We start from the raw sequence: 24,613 nt of genomic DNA, 5'->3' as shown, positions 1-24,613 counted from the left end.
TCATTCATAGTTTCTATCCTACCAATTGATTCTTAGCATAAATTGCAGGACAGTATCACTAACTCTATTAATTAAACCAACACCAATATCTTGAATCATTTCTGCCAGGCAGCAGATTTTTCAGCAACACACTTCATAAACTGTAATTAGTTTTCTATAAAAGGCAAATTATTTCATTCATTCCTTTTCTAAATTTCATATCTTTTACTATATTTTATTATACATTAATATTTATAAATTTCTATTTGGAGTTAGCCCAAAAGAATTACCATCTTTTCAGTCTACAAACTCTTCTATTTTAAATAGATTTTCTATTATAAAAGAAGAAAATAAGAAAAATTTCCAAAATGAAAGTAACAGGCATCAGGAAGGTGTAAGAAAGATCCTTAGAAAGAAAAAATAATGCACAAGTTAAATTCTAAGTATTACCTAAGTAGGAAATACTAAGAGGAGTAATTCAAGTGCAAGTCTGGATACTGAATCACAGAATTATGTAGAGAACTGATATACAAATCAAGTGGCCATCAGTTAATTCTACATCAGGGGTCCAAGGAACAAGAAAAATTCGAAATTTTAAAATCAGTGATTGAAAAGTAGAACTATCATATGATCCAGCAATCCCACTGCTGGATATTTATCCAAAGGAAAGGAAATTAGCCTACCAAACATATATCTGCACCCCCATGTTTATTGCAGCACTATTCACTAAATAGCCAAGACATGGAATCAACCTAGGTATCCATCGACAGATGAATGGATAAAGAAAATATGATATATATATATACATACACACACACATACAATGGAATACTACTCAGTGAAAAAAAAAATGAAATCCTGTCATTTTTGGCAACATGGATGAGCCTGGAAAACATTTTAAGTGAAATAAGGCATGGAAAGATAAATGCCACAAGTTCTCACTCATACATGGGAGCATAAAAAAAAAGTTAAACTTTTAGAGGTAGAGAGTAGAATCGTGGTGATTAGAGGATGAGAAGGGGAAGGGAGGAAGACAGTGAGAGGTTAGTTAATGGACACAAAATTACAGCTAGATAGGAAAAATAAGTTCTAATGTGGTACAGTAGTGCCAGGCATCAATAATTCACAATTTATTTTATGTCCTCAAATGGCTAGAAGGAAAGAGCTCAAATGTTCTCTTTAAAAAGAAACGATAAATTTTTATGGTAATGAAAAAAAAAATCACACAAGTACATGGAAAATGTTAAGGTAGAGATTTTATCTCAACCACTGTATGCCCAGCAAATAAAACAATGCTGGGGAATAAGTGATTTATTTTCTCTCATTCGTTTGTATTTTACATTCTCTCACATATATAAAAATAATATTTATATTTGTGATTATGTCAATGTCTTGCTCCTAATTTTGTCTATTATTATTATTTGTGTGTGTGTGTGTGTGTGTGTGTGGCTGGCCAGTTCTAATTGAGTTAACTGGCCAGCCCTAATTTTGTATATTTATGTTTTCTCCCATTTTATTTTGATTAGACCAACTAATTGTTTGCCTATATTTTCAATAAAAATGCTATTAGATTTTCTAATTCATTACTTTCTGGTTTTGCTTATATTTTGTTTTTCCTTTGGCCTTACTTTGGCTTATTTTGTCATGTTTCTAATTATTCAGATAGTTGATTTATTTGGTTTTTTTATTTCTTGTTTCACAATAAAACCATTTAAAGCTAAAAAAAAAATCAATGATGGCAAAGAAAGGAAAGAGCAGCACCTTGTTAAAGGTGGTATTCTTTTAATGTACAAAGCCTATTCCTAAATGTGTTGCACATCAGTGTCCTGCATATTTGAAAAAAATATTTCACATCTTGATGAAAACAAATGATTTGAAACTGATTGCTAGTTTGGCACAGAACAAAAACTTCCAGTTACCCCATTACAATTATTCTCCATTAACAAGAGAACCAAAGGCAAAGACAATGTGCTAATTGCAAAGAATCACGAATTTTGGTTAGATATGAGCATTAGTGGGTTGAATGAGGGGGTTGCTCAATTTTGGATTGGACATTGTTAAGTCTTTCTGTCTCTACACAGAGGCTGGACTATCAGCTACTGTATCTTGATGTTAACAAGGGAACAGACAAGGTTTCTCAAGATCCTGTCAAGCCTGGTGATCCCACAAGTCTTTGGAAATGAAAACCTAATTAAGAGGCTCCCTAGGGGTAGGTCAAAGGAGCTCTTTCATCTTTACTGACCTTATCCCAGTTCCTTGATTCCTTATTCCTCCTCTTTCATTCAGCCTACTCTAAAACTAAAGAATACCTATTGTGCACGTTTCCACCTTTGCTTTCTCTATGGTAAATGCATTAGACTATTAGAATTAAGGTCTGAAATCCCTGGTTCCTTATCTTTAAACTGACAGATATTTTTTTCAAGTACTTTTGAATAGAGGTTAACACTAAAAATTCTTCTAAAAGTTTTTTCAGTGGGATAACGTTTTCTAAAAGTGTCAAGTCTGTCTAAAAGATTATAAAGTCCTTCAAACATCTTCATAATAAAGCTGTCTGATAAATAGTGCTTTGTCAAATTTCAATTTGGTTTTACGTCCTCCTCGTTTCAAAGACTGTGGTTGCATGAAATTACTTGGTTTAAATTCCCGTTGGATTCATATTGATAGTGTTTCACTTCTTTGAAACAATTTTAGGGTTGAGCGTCTCTACAGTTACCACCCAAAGAATAGCAACTGATACACGTTTTAAAACTTGACATAAATTATTTTGCAGACAGTCATTAATGTCATTCTCTTTATAGTAAAACGAGCCATAATGGAGCACTTTTATTTTTCTTTTATTTTCCCCTCCCCCGCATGAAAAACTTTGAACAGCTGTGTAGAGATGAAAACGTTGTATCCAATTATGGCAATTCCGTGTGAAAAAGTTTTCCAATGTTTAGGCACCACTCCATCCCTGACCAGCAATAGTGCCCCAGAGTACTCCACACAGCCATGTTAAAATTTCAACTTTTAATGTTGGGGCTCAAACTCTCATATTTAACTGTACGTCTCCTCTTACCAACATTCATAAGGAACATCTGCGAATCGAGGTAGGCTTCACGATGCTAGCACTTGACAGACCACGACTTCAGTCACCTCACAAATAGAGCATCTACTCAATCTCTAGTCAGCAATTACCCGCTCCGGATCCTCGGAGCAACGCTATGGTAGCTCCTGATTGGTGTATGTATTTGTCAGTCACATAGAGAGGGTGGGGCCTCAATGCCCCGACCTAAACGAGGCGCTGTGTTTTTACGTCACCGCCGAGCGACGAAAGCCGGAAGAGGGAGGTGGTGGGATTGTGCGCGAACCTCGGTGGTGGCAGGGAGGGCCTGCGAAGTTGTCATGGCCGCTGCTACCGAGCTTAGTAGCCCGAGCAGCAGTGACAGAAGCTTGGAACAAAGCTGCAGCTCCAACCTCTCCCGGGAGGTGCTTTGCGAAATCTTTCGGTCCCTGCACACCCTGGCCGAACAGGTGAGTGGTAGCATTTGGGATTGGGGGTGTGGGAACCAATCTGGTCCCACTCCCCACCCCCTTTATTCCTTTAGCGGTGACGGGAGTGGGGGGCAGCAGAGGCCTGCCGGCACGCGGCCCCGGTAGCGGAGGCCGGGGAAGGAGCCCGGGCCCAATCCTCCCGGCAGAGTGAGAAGGACGGCTGTGTCCACTTAGTTCAGCACGGGCTGCAGACTAGGTTACCTTGTACCTGTCCTCCCCGGGAGTGAGTGAAGATGGTCTAAGTGAAAACCCGGCTCCGAGAGGAGCAGGCTTGGAGAAAATGCGGAAAAGGCTCACTGTGGGTTTAGTTCCTGTCCTTTTTCCTCGAACTTACTCGTTATATAAGTTGGTTGGTCAGTACGGCCTGAGATTTTTGGAAAAGTGCTCTCTCCGCATTTTTAGGGTAACTTGCTCTTCTGAGTCACTTGGTTTTGTTTATTTCTTTTTTCCTTTTGGCCGTTGTGTACATCTGTTACTCTTTAAAACGGGGAGGGAAGTAAAAGGAATTATTCTAACTCCTAGTGTAAAATTGGATGTTATCCATGGTTTGGCTTAGAATTGTTTAACTAGTTGTTTGCATTAGAATTGTTTAACTAATTGTTTAACTATTAAATAGTTTAACTGGCTGATAGTCGCTTTTGCAGAAATGTCATAGTAAAACTGAATTTTAAAAAATGGGCTCCTTACACTTTATTCCATCAAGTCACTATTTCGTTTCATGACGGAAAATTCAAAGCAAATTTTAAATGAGAAACAATTTGGAAGTATGTTCGTTCGCCGGCTTTTTAAAAAGAAATATTTTCTTTCATGCCTTACGTGGACTATTTTGTAGCTATAAAAGTTTGTTCTGGGGCTGGTACTAGTGCATGTAATACACTAGGCATTTGTGTCAAGGTAATAGTAAATACCTGTGAAAATAGATCGTTAGTCTGATTTGTGAAAAAGTATTTTGAAAGCCTTGAGTGGATGGAGAATCAATCTTTTCAAAAGTTATTTCAGTATTTTAAAAAAAAATAGTATGTTTATTGTGAGTTACAAAGAACATAACTGTAAGTTAAACATTCAGTTTTGTGTAATGAAGCGATTATGAGTAAAATCTCCTAAAAGATAACTTTTAAACTCTGTTGTTTGCCAAGGACTTACCAAAAAAATGTTTCTAAAGACTTGAGGAGTCCCCGCACTGGCCAGCACCAAAAAATTTTTTTAAATTAAAAAATAAAATAATAAAAACTTGGGAGTTTTAGTTATTAACATTTCAGTCTTAAGACCCAAGACTTTTAAATAGTTTAAAAGTTAGAGAACATCTTATGGCATGGACATTAAAACTTTAAAGTTTGTTCATATTCTGATGTCAAGATGAAAAAAATTTATGCTAACCTATTATTTACAAAGGTTTTTTTCACTGATGGGATATTTTTTTAAATGAACATTGAGAAATGATTTAAACATTTCTTTTGAAATATTTGGCATACTGAGTTTTTCAAATTCATTTAAAATTTTTAAACATTCAGTATTCTAAAGATGCAAATACAGAAGTGATTAAAATTCACTTATGTCACATGTCAAAAGTGTTTAGAATAGACATTTGATGAGTTTACTGTAATACAGTGAAGCACCTTCTATACAAGGGTCAAAAATAAGATTGTCATATCAATTAAATGCTAACCATTTTGATAATACTCTGTATTTTGAGATATATTAAGAATGAAGACCAGAGTACCACACTTATAAAATTGCCCCTGGAGAATCACTATTTCCTTTAGCAACAAATTTAAAGGATTCTTAAAATGTGTGTTGTAATATGCCTAAATTCATACTGTGTCATCCTGTGTATCATTAGATTTCCTCAATAGAAAACATAAAATTGAATTTTAAAAGATATATTCTATTCCAGATAACAAAGCTTACTAATTTTAACCTTTTTGCTTGCCTCTGGATGGCCCTTTTTAGCAAGCTAAAGAAGTATTTATTTTTAGATTGGATTTTCATATTCACTTAATAGTTTTTACTGAAAATGTGTATTTAAATAGTCTATTTTAATAGCAGACTAATAAGAGATTTTCAAGTTAGTGGTTTACTATTCCAAGTTCTATAGCATAAAAATGCATAGAATTTATATTTCTAATAGGGAATTTGTTGAATGAATAGTTGGCTGCATTGAGATAGTTTTAAAATTAATTTGTGACATAATTATATGCTTTTCTTAAAAGACCTAGTATCCTTAATTGCACTTGAAAGCTTACATAATTCTGCTGAATTGAAGAAAGAATATGATTCAAACATTATAATTTATTAATTTCTTTAGGAAATGTGATGCTTTGCTTTAGTTGAGGATGTGCCTGTTTTATCTCTAAATCATATTCGTAAATTTGCTATAATCAACTGTAGATCTCTTTGGAGACTGTAAAAATGTGGTAATGGGTTACTTCACACATAAGTTTTTGTCTAACAAAATCTTTATAGGTATTAAGGTAATATAAATTAAAATTAATGCATTAATTAAAACAATTTTTTTTTTTTTTTTGCCAGTATGGGTATCCAAACCCTTGATCTTGGTTTTATCAGTACCACGCTCTTCCAAGTGAGCTTATTGGCCAGCCCTAATGCATTAATCTTAATGGAAACTCTTAATTAAATTAATATAAACTAATCCTTGCCAGCATAGCCTATGTAAACTTTTTTTTGTATTTCTTTATTCCTGTCTAATACAGTATTTAAATACTTCTGGTGTCATGTTCAAAGAGCGATTAATTTTTGTCACAATAGTATTCATTCAATATAGTGCCTTTTTTTTTGGTAACCTTGGATCTCTTTGTTTTCCTGTACAGTAAGTAATCTATTTGTTTTATTATAATTATAACTCATAAGGTCTGTATTTGAACTCATGTAACACTTACCTTTATTTTGTTGAAAACATAAATAATTTTTAATAAATTATTTCTGAAAAATAAAATGTAATTAACTTGACTCTACTATGGAGTATATCCTTATACTATGCTATAAACACATGTCCCTAGAAAAGTTTATGGTGGTTCTCTTTTATTCACTCAAAAGACTGCAGATGGAGGCTGTCACTCTAAAATTTTCACTGTTTTTGATATTAATTTTATGTTCAGGTTCTTGGTAGTTTTCTGGATATGATTTATTCTAATAGATCACAACTGATAAGAATTTTTCACATCTTACTAGAAAGTAGTATTTAGCAAAAGATCCGGACATTCCATTCATTTTCTGGCAATTTGTTTCATTATTGTGGGGAAATATTTGTTTTTCCATATCAGACTTCCATAGCTAAGTAATAGTTTAATTTTTATTTGGAACAGATAAACATGTTGCCATTTATTCCTAGACTTTAGTTGTATGTATAACCTTGATTTTTAAATTATTTTAAAAATTGGTTAATCTCGAAAACAAAAATGTGATTCAGAAGACATCAGGATAATGATATATTTAAGGGATGTATTTGTGTAAGTATTTAACAAAGAAAAATATGCATATTAGAACTTTTGTGAAATGGTTGTGCCTCTTCTGTTTAATGCTCTGAACTAGAAGTAGTAGGATTGTGAATAAGGCAAGCCTATTTTGGACCCCATCCAAAGGTTTTTAGATATTGAAGTATCAAAAGAGCCTTTATCTTTTCATCTTTCGTGGATGATTTCACCTCTAAAATGGTCCCATTACAGAGACCCAAGAATAGAATTAGAATGACATGTCATTTTGTTTTGTTTTTTGCAGATTATGAACATCTGCACCTTTCTTGGCCTTTTAAAATGGTAACTAGGTAGAGCATTTTAGTGTATCTTTAGAAACTTGATAACTTTGAGCAAAATAGGCATGTGTTACTTTATAGAAATCTTATTTTTATGTCAATCCCATATGTACAGCTTAATCGTGTAATTTTTGTGATGTTGCTGGTTTGCCCCTTTGAAGCTTAACCTCAGAGATGATGTGGTGAAAATTACAATCGATTGGAATAAGCTCCAGAGCCTCTCAGCATTCCAGCCTGCATTGCTCTTTAGTGCACTTGAGCAACACGTTTTATATTTACAGGTAAATTTCTCATTAGAAATGTTAACTCGACATTGAAAATAAAAATTAATTGTGGTTAAATTAGCTGGACTATTTGTCCATTCTATCTTAACGCTACATTAATAGTGTTATTAGTAAAAGGTTACTTACATCCAGATGAGACCTAAATCTGTTCATTTCAGGAGTGATCAGAACAGATATAGGAATATAGCCCAATAGGCTGATGTGGGGGTGAAATTGAATGAATGCAGTTCTATTCAATTCTAGACTTGCACTGAAAATTCAATACAGTTCCATCTATGGTGGGTTATAATTAAGCAATAAGACACGGCAGGTGTGTGTCATGCTATGATAATGATTCTATGCCTTGGGTGAGTTTGGAGGCTCATGGAGTGCTTTCAGTGGTTCAAGAAGTGGCATTATCCCAGCATGACACATCCTGGAGTGTCTATTGCAATTAAACAGTTTCAGCATAGTTTTTAAAAAGAAAGTAATTTCGGTGACATTAATGTCTCATCTTAGTAAGTAGCCAGTCGCTATTTTATCTTTTTCTTAACAACTTGAAATAATTCATCCTTTATATTGGAAGTCAATATTGAATTGTTATTTATATTAGTATCATTATATTTTTTAATATTTCAGTTCAATAACTGAACAGTATTATGAACTTGCATGTTTTTAATTAAACATCTCTGCAATTATAATTGATGTAGTTTGCAGTTTATCTCTAAATCAAAGTGTAAAATGTGAAGTGTCAAAAAGATAAAAGGAAGAACTGTTTGAATTGGTCAGTTTACAGTGATTAAGGTGTTATAAAGTTTCAGAAGAGTATTTGGTATAGCAAACAATGGAAGCAAAATTGTAGGTGTGAAAAAAATAATTGAACATTGATAAGTGTTGGTCTATTTTGACTTATAGAATAGCATTAATTTTCAGTTCTCCATTCAGTGACTTTGTGGGAAAATTTAACTCTGTGTTTCATGTTAAGGTAATAACCCAGTTTTTAAAGGGCAGAGCAATGAACTATAGAATTCAAATGAGGCTTAATGGCAGCAGAGTGTGATGGGGTGGGGGTAGGCAGTAAATGAGTAATATAATTTTTATTATACAACAGGGGTTTTTTTCCCCTTTAGTGATAGGCATCTGTTTTCAGCTATGGATCTCAGGAGATTTTTTTTCCTTGTTCGTTTTCTTTTTTAAAATTTAATTTCATGACCCAAGAAGGTATCTTGCCATTCAGGAAAAGCCTGAGTGTTCACTCAGCCTAACACCTATATATTTCATGTCTGTGCTCTCTCATTCACTTTGGCCAACTGCAGTTTCAAGTGGAGAATCTCCAGTGATATAGTGATAATGCAGGGCTTTGCTGAGTGAAAGCACTGGCTCTCATGTTAAGGAGGAAAAATACTAAGCCTTAGTGTTCTGAGAAGGCATTTGAATGACATGTTAATTAAGTGGCATTGGTGCCAGAGGCTGAAGGCTTTGATTTGGCACAAAATAAAAAATGAGTGACAGAGTGATTCCCTCAAAGAAAATTTTAAATTTCCTCAGGTTTTCTTCTTTTCTTTCTTTGAAACAAATTTATAGTAAATAGTAATGGTTGCAATAGCAGAGAACAGCAAACACTAATACGTGGTCAGATCTATGTATCCTAATGTACTAATTTTTTATATTCAGTAAGTGATATTAAATATTTCATTTACTTAGCAGAAATTTATATAAATATATTAAATATGTAATTAATTTTGATTAGTTTGAAACCTAGCAGATGGAATTGTGTTCTTCTCAGCCTTTTCTAGCAAAACTTCAGCCTCTGATTAAAGAGGAGACTAAAACTACTATTGAAGAAACAGGAAAAACAGAAACGGGGAACAAGAATGAATTAAATGCCACATTTCCCAATGGTGACCTACAAGAGGAAGAAAAGCACAAAGATCATGATTTAGGAGATGTGAAAAAAACACAGATCCATTTTGATCCAGAAGTAGTTCAAATAAAGGCTGGAAAAGCAGAAGTAAGTTTTTTGGGGGGGGCAGGGGGGTGGTTATTACTTTTTCAAATCTTATTATGTTGATTTACATTGTTAAAACATATTTGTTTGTAGATTGACAGACGAATATCTGCATTCATTGAAAGAAAGCAAGCTGAAATCAATGAAAACAACGTCAGAGAATTTTGCAATGTTATTGATTGTAATCAAGGTAACTATGTAGAAGTTAATTTTTATAGGATTTAAGCACAATTTTTACAGTTGCTTGAATCTTTTGTTTGCTTTTAAAAATGAATAACATTGAGAACACAATTCAGTTTATTTCAGAGGTTTAGTTAGTAACTAAGGCAGTGGAATGTTCTTCTGTTTAATAATAGACTTTTGCAAAACTGGTTTTCATCTTGGTTACACAAAAGTCAAATATGTGTGTACATAAAAAGGCTCATGTTTACCACAGCTGAAAAGATTATTTTAATGTTCCTATAGGAAATGAAGGTGAAGTGTGGGTGGCAGGGTTGCTCAGTCTCACTAGTAAGAAGGAACTGAGTTGTATACATTTCATGCCTATAAATGTAGCAGTGAAATTATGATTTTAATACATAAAGTGAACTTAGTGAAGTTAGTATTCCTCAAGAGGAAGCAGTTTTCTCACTACTAGTGAGTTGTTTGAAATGTTTTATGTTACGATACAACCAGTTTGTCATGAAGACCATGTTGTCTTAATGCTCCCCCCGCCCCCCTCCCGGTAGTGCATATCACACATTTGCTGTTTTTCATCAGATTCTCCTTTCCCTCTCTACTTGATGCTATAGTACATTTACAGATCTGCAAGTATGCTGCAGAATGCAAAATATTCCAAAGCACTGCCATAGATCATATTCAGGCATCATAGTAATAATCAGAACAAGTAGTTCTTAGAAAAAATTATGGAGAAGAGTTCATAATTGGGATGATCATTTTTCTTGTTGCCTCTGGTATCTCCTTGCTAATTATTATGAACACAGAATTGTCAGATGAACCTTGAAGTGACTCATATCACATTGGTACACTGATTCTCTTAATAGTGAAATAATATAGGCTCAGGTTGGGTCCTAAATTCAGCTTTTTCTGTTATTAACATTGTATATGTATACCTTTAAATTTTGTGTATTTTTCTGTTAGCTTTCAGAACAGGTGCAACAGTGGCAAAATCTCAGGTACTGCAATCCAACTGCAAGCAACCCATGAGAAAGGGTTTGTTGAGGGAGCAAGCACATATGTCACTAATGTTATTCCTCTGTTCTCCCTGCTAAGTCTATTATTATAAACCACCAGGGGATAGAAATTGACAAGAATTGAAATGCTCAGCAGGATTCCTTGGCCTATTCAATCCCTTGCTGGCTCAAAACAGTGCTAGCAAGAATTGCTGTAGAGAGTAACTAACACTCATACATTCACTGTCTTCACACCATGCTGAATTTCTCACTGATGGGTCAGTTAATCTATATATTTGGAATATAGCTGTAGAATGGATGATAGCTCCTTTTTTTTTAACCCTTAGCCCCATGAAGTAGTAGAAAGAAAATGGAGAAGTGATGGTCCTTTAAACATATTTTGAGGTGTCTCCAAAAAAAGAAAAAATGACTCTGTTTAATCTCTAGATATAAAACATAAATAAATTTTAGAATTTTATTTACACAATTTGACTTATCAACAGAACTAATAAGAAAACTTAGACTAAAAAAAAATATGTGCGTCTTAAAGGTTAGGGTTTTCCTTTTGATATCTCTCAATTTGGACCAAAATGTAAACAATTGATTTTTTAAAAATCAAATTCCACAGAGAAAAAAAAGAATTTTCTCTCAGTATCTCATTTACCATTTTTTTTACAAAATCATCAAGGGAATTTTACAAGAAATTTACTGCCAATGCATGGTTTTACTAATGTTACCTCAAACATCAGTATATATTATTACTATATTATATATTATGTTAAAATATATGTTAATATATAATTATATTAATATAGAATATTAGTAGTATTAAATATTATGTGAATATCTTTCCAATTTTCCCTCTTCATAATTTGTTGATATCTAATTTGAAAGAAACTTTACTTTTTAGCTTGAAAAAAAAGGGAACAAATTTTCACAACATATCTTTCCTCAAACTGCAGTTTTTGAAAGAGGTAGGGTGGGTAGAAGTAGATGACTTTTGTCGTTACTTTTTAGCTTGAAAAAAAAGGGAACAAATTTTCACAACATATCTTTCCTCAAACTGCACTTTTTGAAAGAGGTAGGGTGGGTAGAAGTAGATGACTTTTGTCATTAGGGGTTTTTTAAATGAGCATTGAAAATCTAGGTAGAATGGACAGGTATGTACTGTTTGAGGTTTCAAAGTCTTTTTTGTGTGGAGTTCTGAAATAAGAAGGTGCTAAATGTATAATTAATCCATTTTAATAGATATTCACTAAGTTGGTCAATAATATCAAAAATACTGGAAATTAAAAATAAATTAAGTAAAAATGATGTTCTATTTTTATGATGAAGTGAAATTAAAATACTTCATAATATGTAAATTATTTTCTCCAAAGGCCCAAATTGTTTTTACAGATGTTGGTTTTTATTAAATATTGTATTAAATTATGCCACTTAATGTTGATATCTTTTCTGTATGTAAATCTGAACATTAGACAAGAATATTTGATATTAGGATACATATTAGGATATTAGAGGGTAAAGAAGTTCACTAAATTCTGTCCTGTATATGATGGTAATTTAATTATTATTACTATTATTTATTATTTAAAATTATATTCTCTCGTTATTAGTGATATGTTAATATGAATTATTGAAAGTTTATCAAAATCTCATACATTTGAAATTAAGAATATATTTAAACTTATGTTTATCTAAATTCTCCTTAGAAAATAGTTGTGCAAGAACTGATGCTGTTTTTACCCCTTTCCCTGGATTTAAAAGTCATGTAAAAGGTAAGTAATCACAACATATGATCTTTGTCTCTGACAAAAGCTTATTCTAGAATTTTAGAAAAAGGAATATAAATAACTCTTCTATCTAAACTTTGCTTATTTTAAAACCGAACAAAATATCTTGCCTTTCTTCATACCTGAGTTTGTGGTTAGGTCTTTATGAAAGAACGTAAGTATTGTTAGGGAGAGAGAATTTCTGATTTTTGAAATATAAATTTACTAAGGCTCAAAAGTTTCTTCACTTAGTTTCTAGAGTTGTGAATACATATGGACCACAGACTAGACCTGAAGGAATTCAAGGGTCAGGTCATAAACCTAACAGCCTGCTTCGAGATTGTGGTAATCAGGCAGTAGAAGAACGACTACAAAATATTGAGGCTCACTTACGGTTGCAAACAGGTAAGCAGAGTGCTAGGTGGTGCCCATCATGTTTCTTTGCAAGTGGATAAAGAAATTCCAATTCGTTTAGTCACCAAATTTTCATTGAGCACCGGTCATGTATAAAACATTGTTCTGGTTGCTACAAAAATCTATAAAGTATGGTCCCTACTCTAAAGGAATTTCGCAGTTCCTGTTTAGGCTCTCTCCCTCCTCTCACACTTTTTCCCAGTTTCTAAAACTAAAACTGAAAGATTGCTGGTAGAATGGGAATAGGTTCCAAATAGATCCTGATGGCCTCAGTTCATTGAAGTCACAGCTGAAAACTAATGTAGTTTTTTCCTACCACCAATTCATTACTTACCATGACCACCTCTCATTCTTTTCCCCCACTGTGTTAGGTACAAAGTATTGATAAATGTGTCCTAGTCCTCAAGGATCTCACAGGATAAGCATATAAATAAATAAATGTTGTAGGGAGAGTGAACTAGCACGTATTGAACAATACCAAGTGCCGGTCACTCTGAAAGTGTTATGCACATGTCAGCTCACTTAATACTTAACCCCTTTTGAGGTATTGGTGCTGTTATCATTGTACAAATAAATAAACTGAAGTTCAAAGAGCTTAAGCAACATGCCCAAGATAGTGACAACTGGTAATTAAACCAAAATATTAATTGGCTGCAAAGCTTGAGTCTCCCTCCCCATTTAGTCACCGTGTCCTATTGATTCTGCTTTTTAAACATCTCTAGGATCTGCCCACTTCTCTCTCCACAGCTACTAATGTAGTTGAAGCCACTATTATCTCTGCCTTGAACTGATGGAAGGCTATTAACTGGTTTTTTTTTGCGGGGGGAGGGTGGGTGCCACTAGACTTCCTCCTCTAGAACATTCTTTACCCTGTAGCCAAATTGCTTTTTCTAAAGTTCAAGTCCAGTCCTGTTTATCCCCAGCTAAAAACTCTGTAATGGTTTTCTCTTGCCCTTACATGTTTATCAAACTTAGTATTTGTTCATTCAACAAATAGGTATTAAGCTCCTACTATAAGCTGGGCACTGTTCTCAATGCTGAGAATACATCTGAACAGAAATTCTAGTTGAGGGGGACAGATGGTATAAATAATAAATTATATGGTATGCTAGAATAGAAGGGCTACAGATAAAAGCAACTTGATCAAGAAAAGGAAAAGGAGATTGAGACTGAAGGGGGTTATAATTTTAAATGGTATGGTTTTACCCTCTATTTCCAGCCACATCTCTGGGTTTCCCATCTCCTCGTTTTGCTGCCCTAGGGGCTTTATACCCATGCTTTTCTTTCTGCCATGTTTTTCCTTTCTGACCCCAGACCAGTGTGAACTCCCCTTTTATGTAGTCTCATTGCCCCTGGTACTCCCTTAAAGCAGCACCTCCTTTAAAGCAGCTATCATGGTTCTGTTTGTTTAATGTCTGTGTTCCCTGGTACATACTAAGGTCTATGAGAGTGGAACTGTGTCAAGTTTATTACTTTGTACCTAGTACAGTGACTGACACAAAGCAGGTGCTCAAATGTTTATTGAATGAATAATTGCTCATTTCACCATTTCAGATATGTGCCTAGTACAGTGGGACACAAAGTTAGTGTTCAGCTTTCTCAGGGGCGGTCAAGGAATGGCATCCCTAATGAAGTGAAATTTAGGCCCTTGAAGAATTAGTAGGAATTTTCCCAAAACAAAGCGTTCCAAAAAGACAACATCATCTGCTAAAAGGATAAGGACACTAAATATAGTTCAGGGAATTTCTGAAGCCAGGCTAGCTGGAGTATTTGCTGGGTGGAGGTAGAAGAAGAAAAGAGAATGAGTAAGTCTCTGAGAGTAATAAGACGTTAGCATTAAGAATTAATCCCATCTCCCAGAAGTAGATGGATTTAATATGAATCTGTATAAAAGGATTGACTGGTTAAGTCTCTAATCATATCAGGTAGTTAATTCTTTTGAAAAATATCTGTTTAATGCTTACTATGTGCCAAGAACTATTTTGGGCACGAGGAATACTGAGATGATGTAGTCATAGTCTCTGGTTTCAAGGACTTTATAATCTAGGTGGCAGGAAGATTAATAGTAAAGTAGAATTTTAAAGGGGCAGTGAAGAAGACTATGGGGAGAGGACACAACGATCCTTCATGTGAAAAGGTTCAGACAATGATTCATGGACCCAGTAAAGCTTGAACCAGCTCTTGAAAGGTACCAGGGTAAGGCAGAGGACATTCTAGGTGAAGGGAGCAGCAAGAGCAAAGCCAAATGAACAAGTTATTCATTTTACCCAATTCAAGAGAAAGAACAATCAAGGTCCAAAGATAAAAAAAACCTCTGTGTCCACAGGTTCTACCTCTGGATTCAACCAACCAGGATCAAAAATATTTAAAAAAATAAAAATACAACAATAAAAAATAATACACATAAAAAATACAATAAACAACTATTTATATAGCATTTACATTGTATTAGTAATTATAAGTAATCTAATTTAAGAGCATTAAGTGTCTTTGCATGGTATTTTAAGATGATTTCAAGTCTACAGGAGGATATGTGTAGGTCATATGCAAATACTACATCTTTTTATATAAGGGACTAGACCTATTCGTGGATTTGGGTATAGGGTTAGGAGTATCCTGGAATGAATCCCCTGAAGATACTGAGAGACAACTGTAATCATAAATTTGAAATTGGAGTGGCCTTAATTTACTGTACTCCTCCTTCTGCCCTGAAAGTTCATTCAGAATTACAATAAAGCCCCCTTTTTAATATTCTTCTAGGTCAAAGAAGAAAATATGACATGTAGGGAGAAATATAAGTTGAAGGAAATAATGTGACATATTGCAACCACCGAATTGAATTTTCATTTGTCACTGCATTTTTCTCCTCCCAAGTAACTCTCACAGCCTATCAGAAATACAAATTGTTCTGTACATAAACTATTTAATGTCTTGTGAAATGAATTTAATATAAAACAAAACTCCTAGCAATATAGGAAGCACCTGCGGTTTGCAGAGAGGAGGTGTAGAGTATGTCCCATAGTGTATAATGAAAATATGAGCTAAGGATTTCATTCTGTTTTACTTTTGTTTATTTCCTTAAGTTTAGATATTTGCCATTCCTTTGCATGAGTGTCTTTGTGTGGTATTTTAATAATAAAAAATTCTAAGAAGAAAGAATTATTCAGTAGTATCTCAGATTTTTACTTTTGTTTATTTCCTTAAGTTTAGATATTTGCCATTCCTTTGCATGAGTGTCTTTGCGTGGTATTTTAATAATAAAAAATTGTAAGAAGAAAGAATTATTCAGTAGTATCTCAGATTTTTTTTTAATGTATTTAGGTGGTCCAGTGCCAAGAGATATTTATCAGAGAATTAAAAAACTTGAAGATAAAATCCTTGAATTGGAAGGCACCTCTCCTGAATATTTTCAATCTATAGTGAGTATAACTGTCGTAAAAATAAAAATGTTATTTTAGGATTCTTCATCATGGAACAATTCACTCATTTATCTATTTATGAAACATTGTTTTAAGAATTCAAAGATGAGTGAACACAGTCCTGTGTAGGGGGTTATCTAGTTCTTTAAAACTCCTCATTCTGAATATTTAAAAATTTAGAATTTTTAAAAAGGAATACTTTTATTATACATTACCCAAATTCTCAAACTTAGGCCATTTTTATGGCATTATAAAACAGCTTGAAGACTAGTTCATCCTCACTCTGAGAAAGCAAAGTCTTCCTCTGGGACCCTGTTTTATCCCTTCTGTTTCTTTAATCTCTGTCTTCACAGACTCTTTCTCTCAGCCCATACACCATTAGATTTCTCCGTACTAAGCAAACACATACCTCAAGCTACCACCCTTTTTCTTTACCTTAACCACCAGACTTTTTGAAAGGCTAATCTACATTCATCTAATTCCTCAACTCTAGCACTTATTCATTCATTCTTATTCCTTTTTCCAAGGGACACTAACAAATAGTGTCATGCAGATAAGTATCTTTCTTTGGCACATCAGCATTTTTCAGTCAATCAATCCTGAGCTCATTGTGTTATTTTCCTCAGTCTTCTGAGATGATTATAAATAAAACATCTTCCTTTTCCGAGTTATTTTTAAGCAGTGCCATATAAGAACTAAAATAAAAGTGAGGTTATAGTACTAAAATTTCTTTTTCTGAAAAATTATGCAAAATATCTCATATTAGCATGGATTATGTAAGTCACTGGTGAAAATATATTTAAAGTTCATTTTAGGTATAGAAGCAATCTTTTTGAAGTTATAGATTGGGTATTAGAGTGAGGTATAGAAAAGATATTTCCAGAGGAAGAAGGCAGGTCACATAATAAAACGGAGGCAGCAAGTCCTAAATGAAAAAATTCAGAGAAAGAGTTTTAGTGATTTACTGCTCTCAAATGTAAAATGAGGTTTATAAAAATACTAAGAGCTGAAGCAAGGATTAAATGAGATAATATCAATCAAGCACTTAGCATACTACCTAGCACATGGCAAAAACTTCAGCAAATATTAGCAATTATTCAGTTTCAGAATCTGAAGTATCTGTATAAATGTGGGTAAGTCACTCAATTCCTGTGGCCTTCAGATGTCTATTTTTAGAAAATGTGTTGTTTGTACTATGTAATTACAAAAGCCTTTCCAATTTTAGAATTATTCTTTGAATGTATCTTCCTTGAAAACTTCATAAAGATTTTATGACTTTTTCTTACAAAAGTTTTCCTATCTAAGCTACCTAGGTAATCCCTAGGAACGTCATTATTAATATGATTCTTGTTAACAATAGAGCTGATCTTACAAAAGAATGTGGTTGTGTTAGATGCTTCCAGTGAGACCTTGCTCCATCATTTACCTTTTCTCTCTGATTCTGATTTGTAAAAACTTCACATACAAAGTTGGTTAACAAAGGAACAAGCCCTTCACGTCATAATCTTTTTTGTTTATCCTTTGGTTTTTGATCTATTATTCGTAGACTAGAGTGTTTGGTTAAAGAAGTAGATTGCAGAGGACCTTTAATGCTATGCCCAAAAGTTTAAAATCAATTATATAGGCAGGGGCCAGGCAGGGATCTATTGAAAGCATTTGAGTAGGGAAGTGACTTGTGAAAGCTATACTGTTATGTGCCGCATAACTATGCTTCAGTCATCGACAAACCGCATATATGATAGTGGTCCCATAAGATAATTCCCATCACCTAGTGATGTCATAGCTATCTTAATGTCATGGCACAAAGCAATGCAACACAAAACTCATGTGTTTGTGATGATGCTGGTGTCAACAAACCTGCAAAGTATGTTGAGGATGTGTGCCTACAGGGTGACCCTCCCAAAGGTAGCCCAGACCCATAAAATAGACAAGCATTTGATACATTAGGTCAGACCCCAAGTTGAAAAGGTTGTTGTCTCCTTTAGAATTCTTGCATTTTTAAATGATTCCCACCCATCCCCGTAGCAAAATAATACTAAATAACAGTTAGCTAACACTCACTGTGTGCTGAGTGCCAGGCACAATCCCTACCTGTAATTTAATTTTCATAACTTTGTGGGAGTAGTAGTATTCTAATCCCCATTTAACATGTAAAGAAAGTGAGGCACAGAGAAACTTAGTAACTTAATTAGAGGGCCCATGCCATGCAACTAGTAGCCAATGGAGATAACAGGAAAATTCATTGCTGTTGCCTTTTGTAATACACTTTTGTACAATGACAAAATTGCCTAACAACATATTTCTCAGAACATATCACCATCATCAAGTGATGCAGGTCTGTATTTACAAAGATTTATCTGACACTGCTGTGGGAGGTAAATGAAAAGGGAGAAACTAAGGACAAAGAGACAGTATTAAACTAGCTTAAATGTGAAGGGAGATCCTGAAATAGGAACATGAGTGAGAATAGGAAAGGTTAATCAAGTAGGAAAGAAAAGTTGACAGATACTGATTGGATGTGGAAAAATAAAGCAAGGATTACTCCAGCTTCTCATTGGAAAAACGGTATCATCATTGATAGAAATAAAATCTAGAGGGGGAAATATTCTTATGGGAAGTGTGAACTTGAAGTCATAGGAGGATATTTAGGTAGAAATGTTAGGTAAGCTTTTTGAGATATAGGACTTATACTTGAGACATTTGTGAAGAATCTGTATAGAAGTGATAGTCAAAACAACAATGGGTATGAACACTGAGACTGACAGAGGCCTGAAGTCTGAAGCTTGGTGACTGCCTAACTTTAGGGACAGGAAGCATTATAAATGTATAAGTGGTAATTACATAATTTTACATATTTTTCCCTCGAAAGTATACAGAAGAGACTATATACATCATATGTAGCACCGTCCTCTAGCTTCTAACGTTAGAAAGTAAGGGAAATTTGAGTTCATTAAATTTCTTAAGGATAGTCAAAACAACAATGGGTATGAACACTGAGACTGACAGAGGCCTGAAGTCTGAAGCTTGATGACTGCCTAACTTTAGGGACAGGAAGCATTATAAATGTATAAGTGGTAATTACATAATTTTACATATTTTTCCCTCAAAAGTATACAGAAGAGACTATATACATCATATGTAGCACCGTCCTCTAGCTTCTAACATTAGAAAGTAAGGGAAATTTGAGTTCATTAAATTTCTTAAGATTTAAACTTTTTGGAAATTGAACTTATTAACTCTGAAAAGATTTTAATTGAAATGTGTTGATAGTGTCAATATAGATTCTCATGTAAAGGAATTCTAAATATGGGGCAGCTTCTTATAGTTGGATATTGATTGATTATCATGGGTAACGTTGAAGGATAGCATATGAAAAGGGGAACATTAATGGAAAAAAAGATGTAAATTGTATTTGGTTCATAAAACAAAAACAGGTTAAAGTTTTTTTCAATTTAAGAAACAGACATAAAACTCCCAAATAAGTTATAATGTATATAAAACGGGAATTATTACAAAGGTTAATACTTCTCGTACCTTTTAATGTAGTAGTTTTAAAGATCTTTACCCTTCACCTTAAACATGGAAAGATTTAATGTGCTAATGTTTCAGAATTTTAAGAGCATGGCTTAACAGACAGTGTAAAAAGATAGGAGCTTTATGAGTATTTTCAAAGAATTACTTACTGATTTTAAATTATGACACTTGAAAGCAGTAAGTATAACATGCTTTCCAAGTGTATTTCCTCAGCAGTTTGTTCATTTTATAGCACTTATCACTTATATGCTTACACATCAATTTTTCACACTATTTTCAATCTCTTAAGGGCAGCAACTATGTCTTGTTCATCTTTGAGCACACATTATGTAGTAGATACTGAGTAAATGTGCAAATGAGTTGGTAGGACTTGGTTAATAGTTAATTATTGGACTTTGGAAAGTGTGTTAACTTTGTCCAAAGCACTGACTAGGCATAATTTTTAGTCTGTAAAGGTAGCTCCTGGTTTTGAAGGGAAGGAAGTATTGAGGAAGGGGAACACTGAAGGCCAAGTTAGCATCATGTGCACAGGCTGTGTGTGTGAAAGTGCACAGTGGACCTGAAGCATGGATGAACAACTGGATCCAGCTATAAAATTAGATTGTAAACACATTTTGGGAGAGCCTTGAAAGTCACACTAACCAAGTGAACTTCCAGTGTCATCAGAGCACAATTCAGTTTTTGAGAAAGAGAGAAAAACCTGTAACTTTGGTCCCTGTGTGGTGGGATTATGAAATCTGAGTTGGAGAGAACTTGGAGTCAAGAAAACTAGTTTAAGAAATATGTCATAATGAGAAAAATGAAGGTCTGCATCAGGGAGGTGGGACTAGAAGGGAAGAAACATTTAGGACACTGCATGTGTAGAATCAGTTTGCCCTTTACAACTGATTAAAAAGATCATAGTTGATCATGGAGAGGCCTCCTTACCTTTGACTTTCCTTAGAGCACAAGTTCCCCGGACATACGTGTGTGTGATAATCATCTTTTCATTAGGACACAGGCATTATAAATGTAGCTATATATTACCTAAGGTAAAATAATGGGAGAGAAGAGATAATTTTGAATTATCTCCATCCAGCTAGTGTGCTGTGCTCTGAAACATTTTCTCTCACGTACCAAAATTTGTTAAAATTTTCACCTTTTGACTGAGATTTCCTTATATCTAAAACAAAATTTAAAGCTAGTCTCATGTATCCATAGTAGATAATCATGTTTATAAGTGTTCTACTTGTCATTATATTCTGCTCAGACCCAAAGTAAGCCCAATGACCACATTTTACATGTTTTTAAGTCATTGAGCCACTGATAGTCTCCTCATTCTGGTATTTTTCACTTTGGTTTCATGACACAGTGGTAGTCTGATTGCTTAATGACATAGAAACTATCAATATCCTACAGGTTAAATTGTTAGGAGGACAAAGGGAAGTATATTTTCATCAGGTGTATAAAAAACTGTCTCTTGGGAAGGTAGGAGACTAATTCATGGCCAAATTAAACATTAAGCCCTAACATGCCCATGGCGCCACCACAGGTATTCAGCTCAGTTTGGCAAAGGAAGGAGCGTATTTATCTGAGCTCTATTATTCCATATTTAATAATTCCAACACTTAATGATTTCCCCTTTATTATAACTATGGATAAGAGGCATACCTAGATGTTCTTTGAATCAGTTTTTGACACAAAAGGAAAATGTGAATTTTAACCTTCTCTTCTAAATCTCAAGGGTCAGAAATGCTCATGAGAAAATTTTGCCACTTACATTCACAGTTTACTAATTTGCTATTCAAATCTTGGGGTGTGAAACTGAAAACAAACTATGGAAAGAATTCATTAGGTCAAGGTTTAAAATGCTCAGTCAGTATGTCAGTGAGAATGTTGTCAAATTCAGCTGTAAGAAATTTGGCTAATTTGCTATTCAAATCTTGGGGTGTGAAACTGAAAACAAACTATGGAAAGAATTCATTAAGGTCAAGGTTTAAAATGCTCAGTCAGTATGTCAGTGAGAATGTTGTCAAATTCAGCTGTAAGAAATTTGGACTCAAACTGGCTTAAACAGTATGGAAATTATATTATAAAATAGGAAGTTCAATGATAGCACAGTCTTCCAGGTTAATTGACTCAGTGGCTAAATCATGACTGCCAAAGAATTAGGTTCTTTCCCCTCTCGGCTGTGCTTGGTGTTGGGTTCTTCCCCAGACAGATGGCAAGATGGCTACAGCACTTTAAGGTGTCTTATCCAGATACAACAGTGTCCAGGGGAACTGTCTGTTATGAGGGCTTTCTCTCAAAAGAAGTGAGGAAGCTTTTTCCATCAGCTCTCCTGTTAATCTCCAGCAGACCTCTCCTTATTCATTGGCCAGATTTGGGCCCATGCCCTTTTCAGTCATTGACAAGATCAGTGGAGTGGGATCAGCATTCCCTTGAATCACATAGAGAAGCAGTGGATAGATAGCTGTTTGCACAGACAACCACAGTGTCCATTACAGCCCGTCAAGGGTGTGTATGTGTGTATTTTCACTCCTTGTCCTGGTGTACCAAATTCCATTTTCCTCTATCGCTGCTTCACTTGTTCAGTATCCTGGGATGGAAAGGTTATAAAAGAGGAAACTAAGTAGAAAATCTCCAGAGCACCCCTTTCCACAGTCACTCAGAAGCTGGTAATTAATGGGAAAGTATGTGTTGCCAGGGACAAGCATGTTGCTGCAATGTTACTACCACGCATTTTTAATACCATCTTCAGAGGGTACCTTCCGGAATATAAAAAGGTGGATATCAATTGCAGGTGATGCTTGGTGAGTTTGTGGGCTCTGTTTCTATCAGGGTTCTCCTATTTTGTACAGTATTCTGTAAAGGAAAATTAATGCTTAGATTTTCTAAACATTGTTTACTTACCATTTTTTTTACTTTTAATCTAGAACTTTTCTGGAAAAAGAAGAAAAGTTCAGCCACCTCAAGTAAGTTAAGTCACTGCATTTTCATTTTGGCTTCTGAAGTAGTTTAATTAGTTTTATACCTTTCTTGTTAATAAAAATTTCTACTATGGTTGCTTTTAGGTCATACCGTGGTAAGATTTAGGACTGAGGAAAGGACATTGTAAACTCATATACTTGAATTAGAGAAATAATTTCATTTCAAGGTCATGGAGTGATTCCTCAGATGGGTTAAATAAGTATAAAAATCTTTATCCTGCTTTTTTTTTTTTCATGACCTGTAAGGGGATCGCAACCCTTGGCGTGGTGTCACCCGCACCGTGCTCAGCCAGTGAGCGCACCGGCCATCCCTATATAGGATCCGAACCTGCGGCCTCGGCGCTCCAAGCCCACTGTGCTCCCAGCGCTGCACTCTCCTGAGTGAGCCACAGGGTCGGCCCTATCCTGCTTTTAATAGAAAAATGTATCAGTTACAAAATGCTTAAAAATAATAAGTGCTCAAGTAACTTCAGTCTCTTCCCACTCTCCCCTTTTGTGGACACTTCTAATTAGTGGCATCTAAATAAAAGAAATGGGCATTAGGCAGAGGTTGACTTCAGCTCACTCCTGTATAAAGTTTATTGGTTGAATCTTAAATAATAAGGTTTTTCTAGCCTTTAGTGGTGGTAACGTAAATTTAAAGTTGGGGAAAACTTAAAAAATAAGCCAAAAATTTTTTACAGAGTAGCATATTACTTATTTTTTTTTTTGTTAAATTTTGAGTAAACTTTTTGAGAGCAGCCCTTTTAGTCCAGAAGTAGTTGATTGCAGCTGACCCTGAAAAGAGAATTTCTAGGTATTTTAAGCAGTTAAGCTAATTCTAAAGTTTAAATTTTTTTACTATTGATTATTAGAGTAGTCAGGTTTTTAAAAAAAACAAAAGGTTCAGAAGAGCTTAGTCATTAGGAAAGAAAAAGAATGTAAGAAATATTTAAGCCTTACTATTTTATGCATTTAAATTTATGATAAAATCAACATAGGTAGTTGCTCAATTTTAAAATTATTCTCATAAAGAAAAAAATTTTATCATGCTATTGAATATTTTAAATATTTGTAGTTCATTTGGCACTTTATTTGCATTATGATACTTCAGAGTTTTATTCAGCAATTTGTGTTCTAATTGTTTACAGCAGAACTATTCACTGGCTGAACTTGATGAGAAAATTAGTGCCCTGAAACAAGCCCTGCTCAGAAAATCAAGAGAAGCAGAATCCATGGCAATTCACCACCTTCCATGAAAAACTCCTCTTCTCCTTGTCATTTTGCTTTTGTATATACACATGTAACTTACACTGTAATTAAACAGATATATATTTATCAGTGTAGACTTGTGAAGTCAAGGTTTACTTTCACATGAGTCCAGAGTTTTGAAATAATGAATGCATTGAAAATAGCATTGTTGGAATTTATTCCCTTCTGTTTTAAAGGAGGTACAATGGAAATTGAAAAACTTAATTTGAAAGTACATCACATGAGTCCAGAGTTTTGAAATAATGAATGCATTGAAAATAGCATTGTTGGAATTTATTTCCTTCTGTTTTAAAGGAGGTACAATGGAAATTGAAAAACTTAATTTGAAAGTACATTTTTTTTTTTTTGTGGACCACAGGAAGATTTATTTTGCTAGTGATATTTAAAAGGACTTTATATTTGTACCACTAGTGTTAATCATTATATTAGTTTAAATCAGTTCTTTGTATGTAATAGGCATTCAACAAAAATTTATTGACTGAATGAATTTTAAATGAATGCATAAACTTGTTTTCTTTATTTTTCAGCT

At 34.2% G+C, this 24,613-nt stretch overlaps 1 protein-coding gene across 2 annotated transcripts; it reads left to right on the top strand.

The window, feature by feature from the left end:
* The first annotated feature begins 3,285 nt into the window (after window positions 1–3,285).
* MBIP (MAP3K12 binding inhibitory protein 1) lies at window positions 3,286–24,294 on the top strand. Of its 2 annotated transcripts, none has more exons than XM_008568348.1 (9): window positions 3,286–3,492; window positions 7,444–7,563; window positions 9,332–9,556; window positions 9,647–9,743; window positions 12,438–12,503; window positions 12,750–12,902; window positions 16,233–16,330; window positions 22,780–22,818; window positions 23,964–24,294. In XM_008568348.1, the coding sequence occupies exons 1-9, from the start codon at window positions 3,364–3,366 to the stop codon at window positions 24,069–24,071; spliced, it is 1,035 nt and encodes a 344-aa protein (XP_008566570.1). In that variant the 5' UTR covers window positions 3,286–3,363; the 3' UTR covers window positions 24,072–24,294. The 2 variants fall into 2 exon arrangements, with proteins under 2 accessions (XP_008566570.1, XP_008566571.1); XM_008568349.1 differs by having other exon boundaries at window positions 3,294–3,492; window positions 23,967–24,294.
* The last annotated feature ends 319 nt before the right edge of the window (window positions 24,295–24,613 follow it).

This window comes from Galeopterus variegatus, unplaced genomic scaffold (genome assembly GCF_000696425.1).
Source record: "Galeopterus variegatus unplaced genomic scaffold, G_variegatus-3.0.2 Scaffold402, whole genome shotgun sequence".
In the NCBI taxonomy this organism is placed as follows: domain Eukaryota; kingdom Metazoa; phylum Chordata; class Mammalia; order Dermoptera; family Cynocephalidae; genus Galeopterus; species Galeopterus variegatus.
This window is presented reverse-complemented; position numbering and strand designations above follow the sequence as displayed.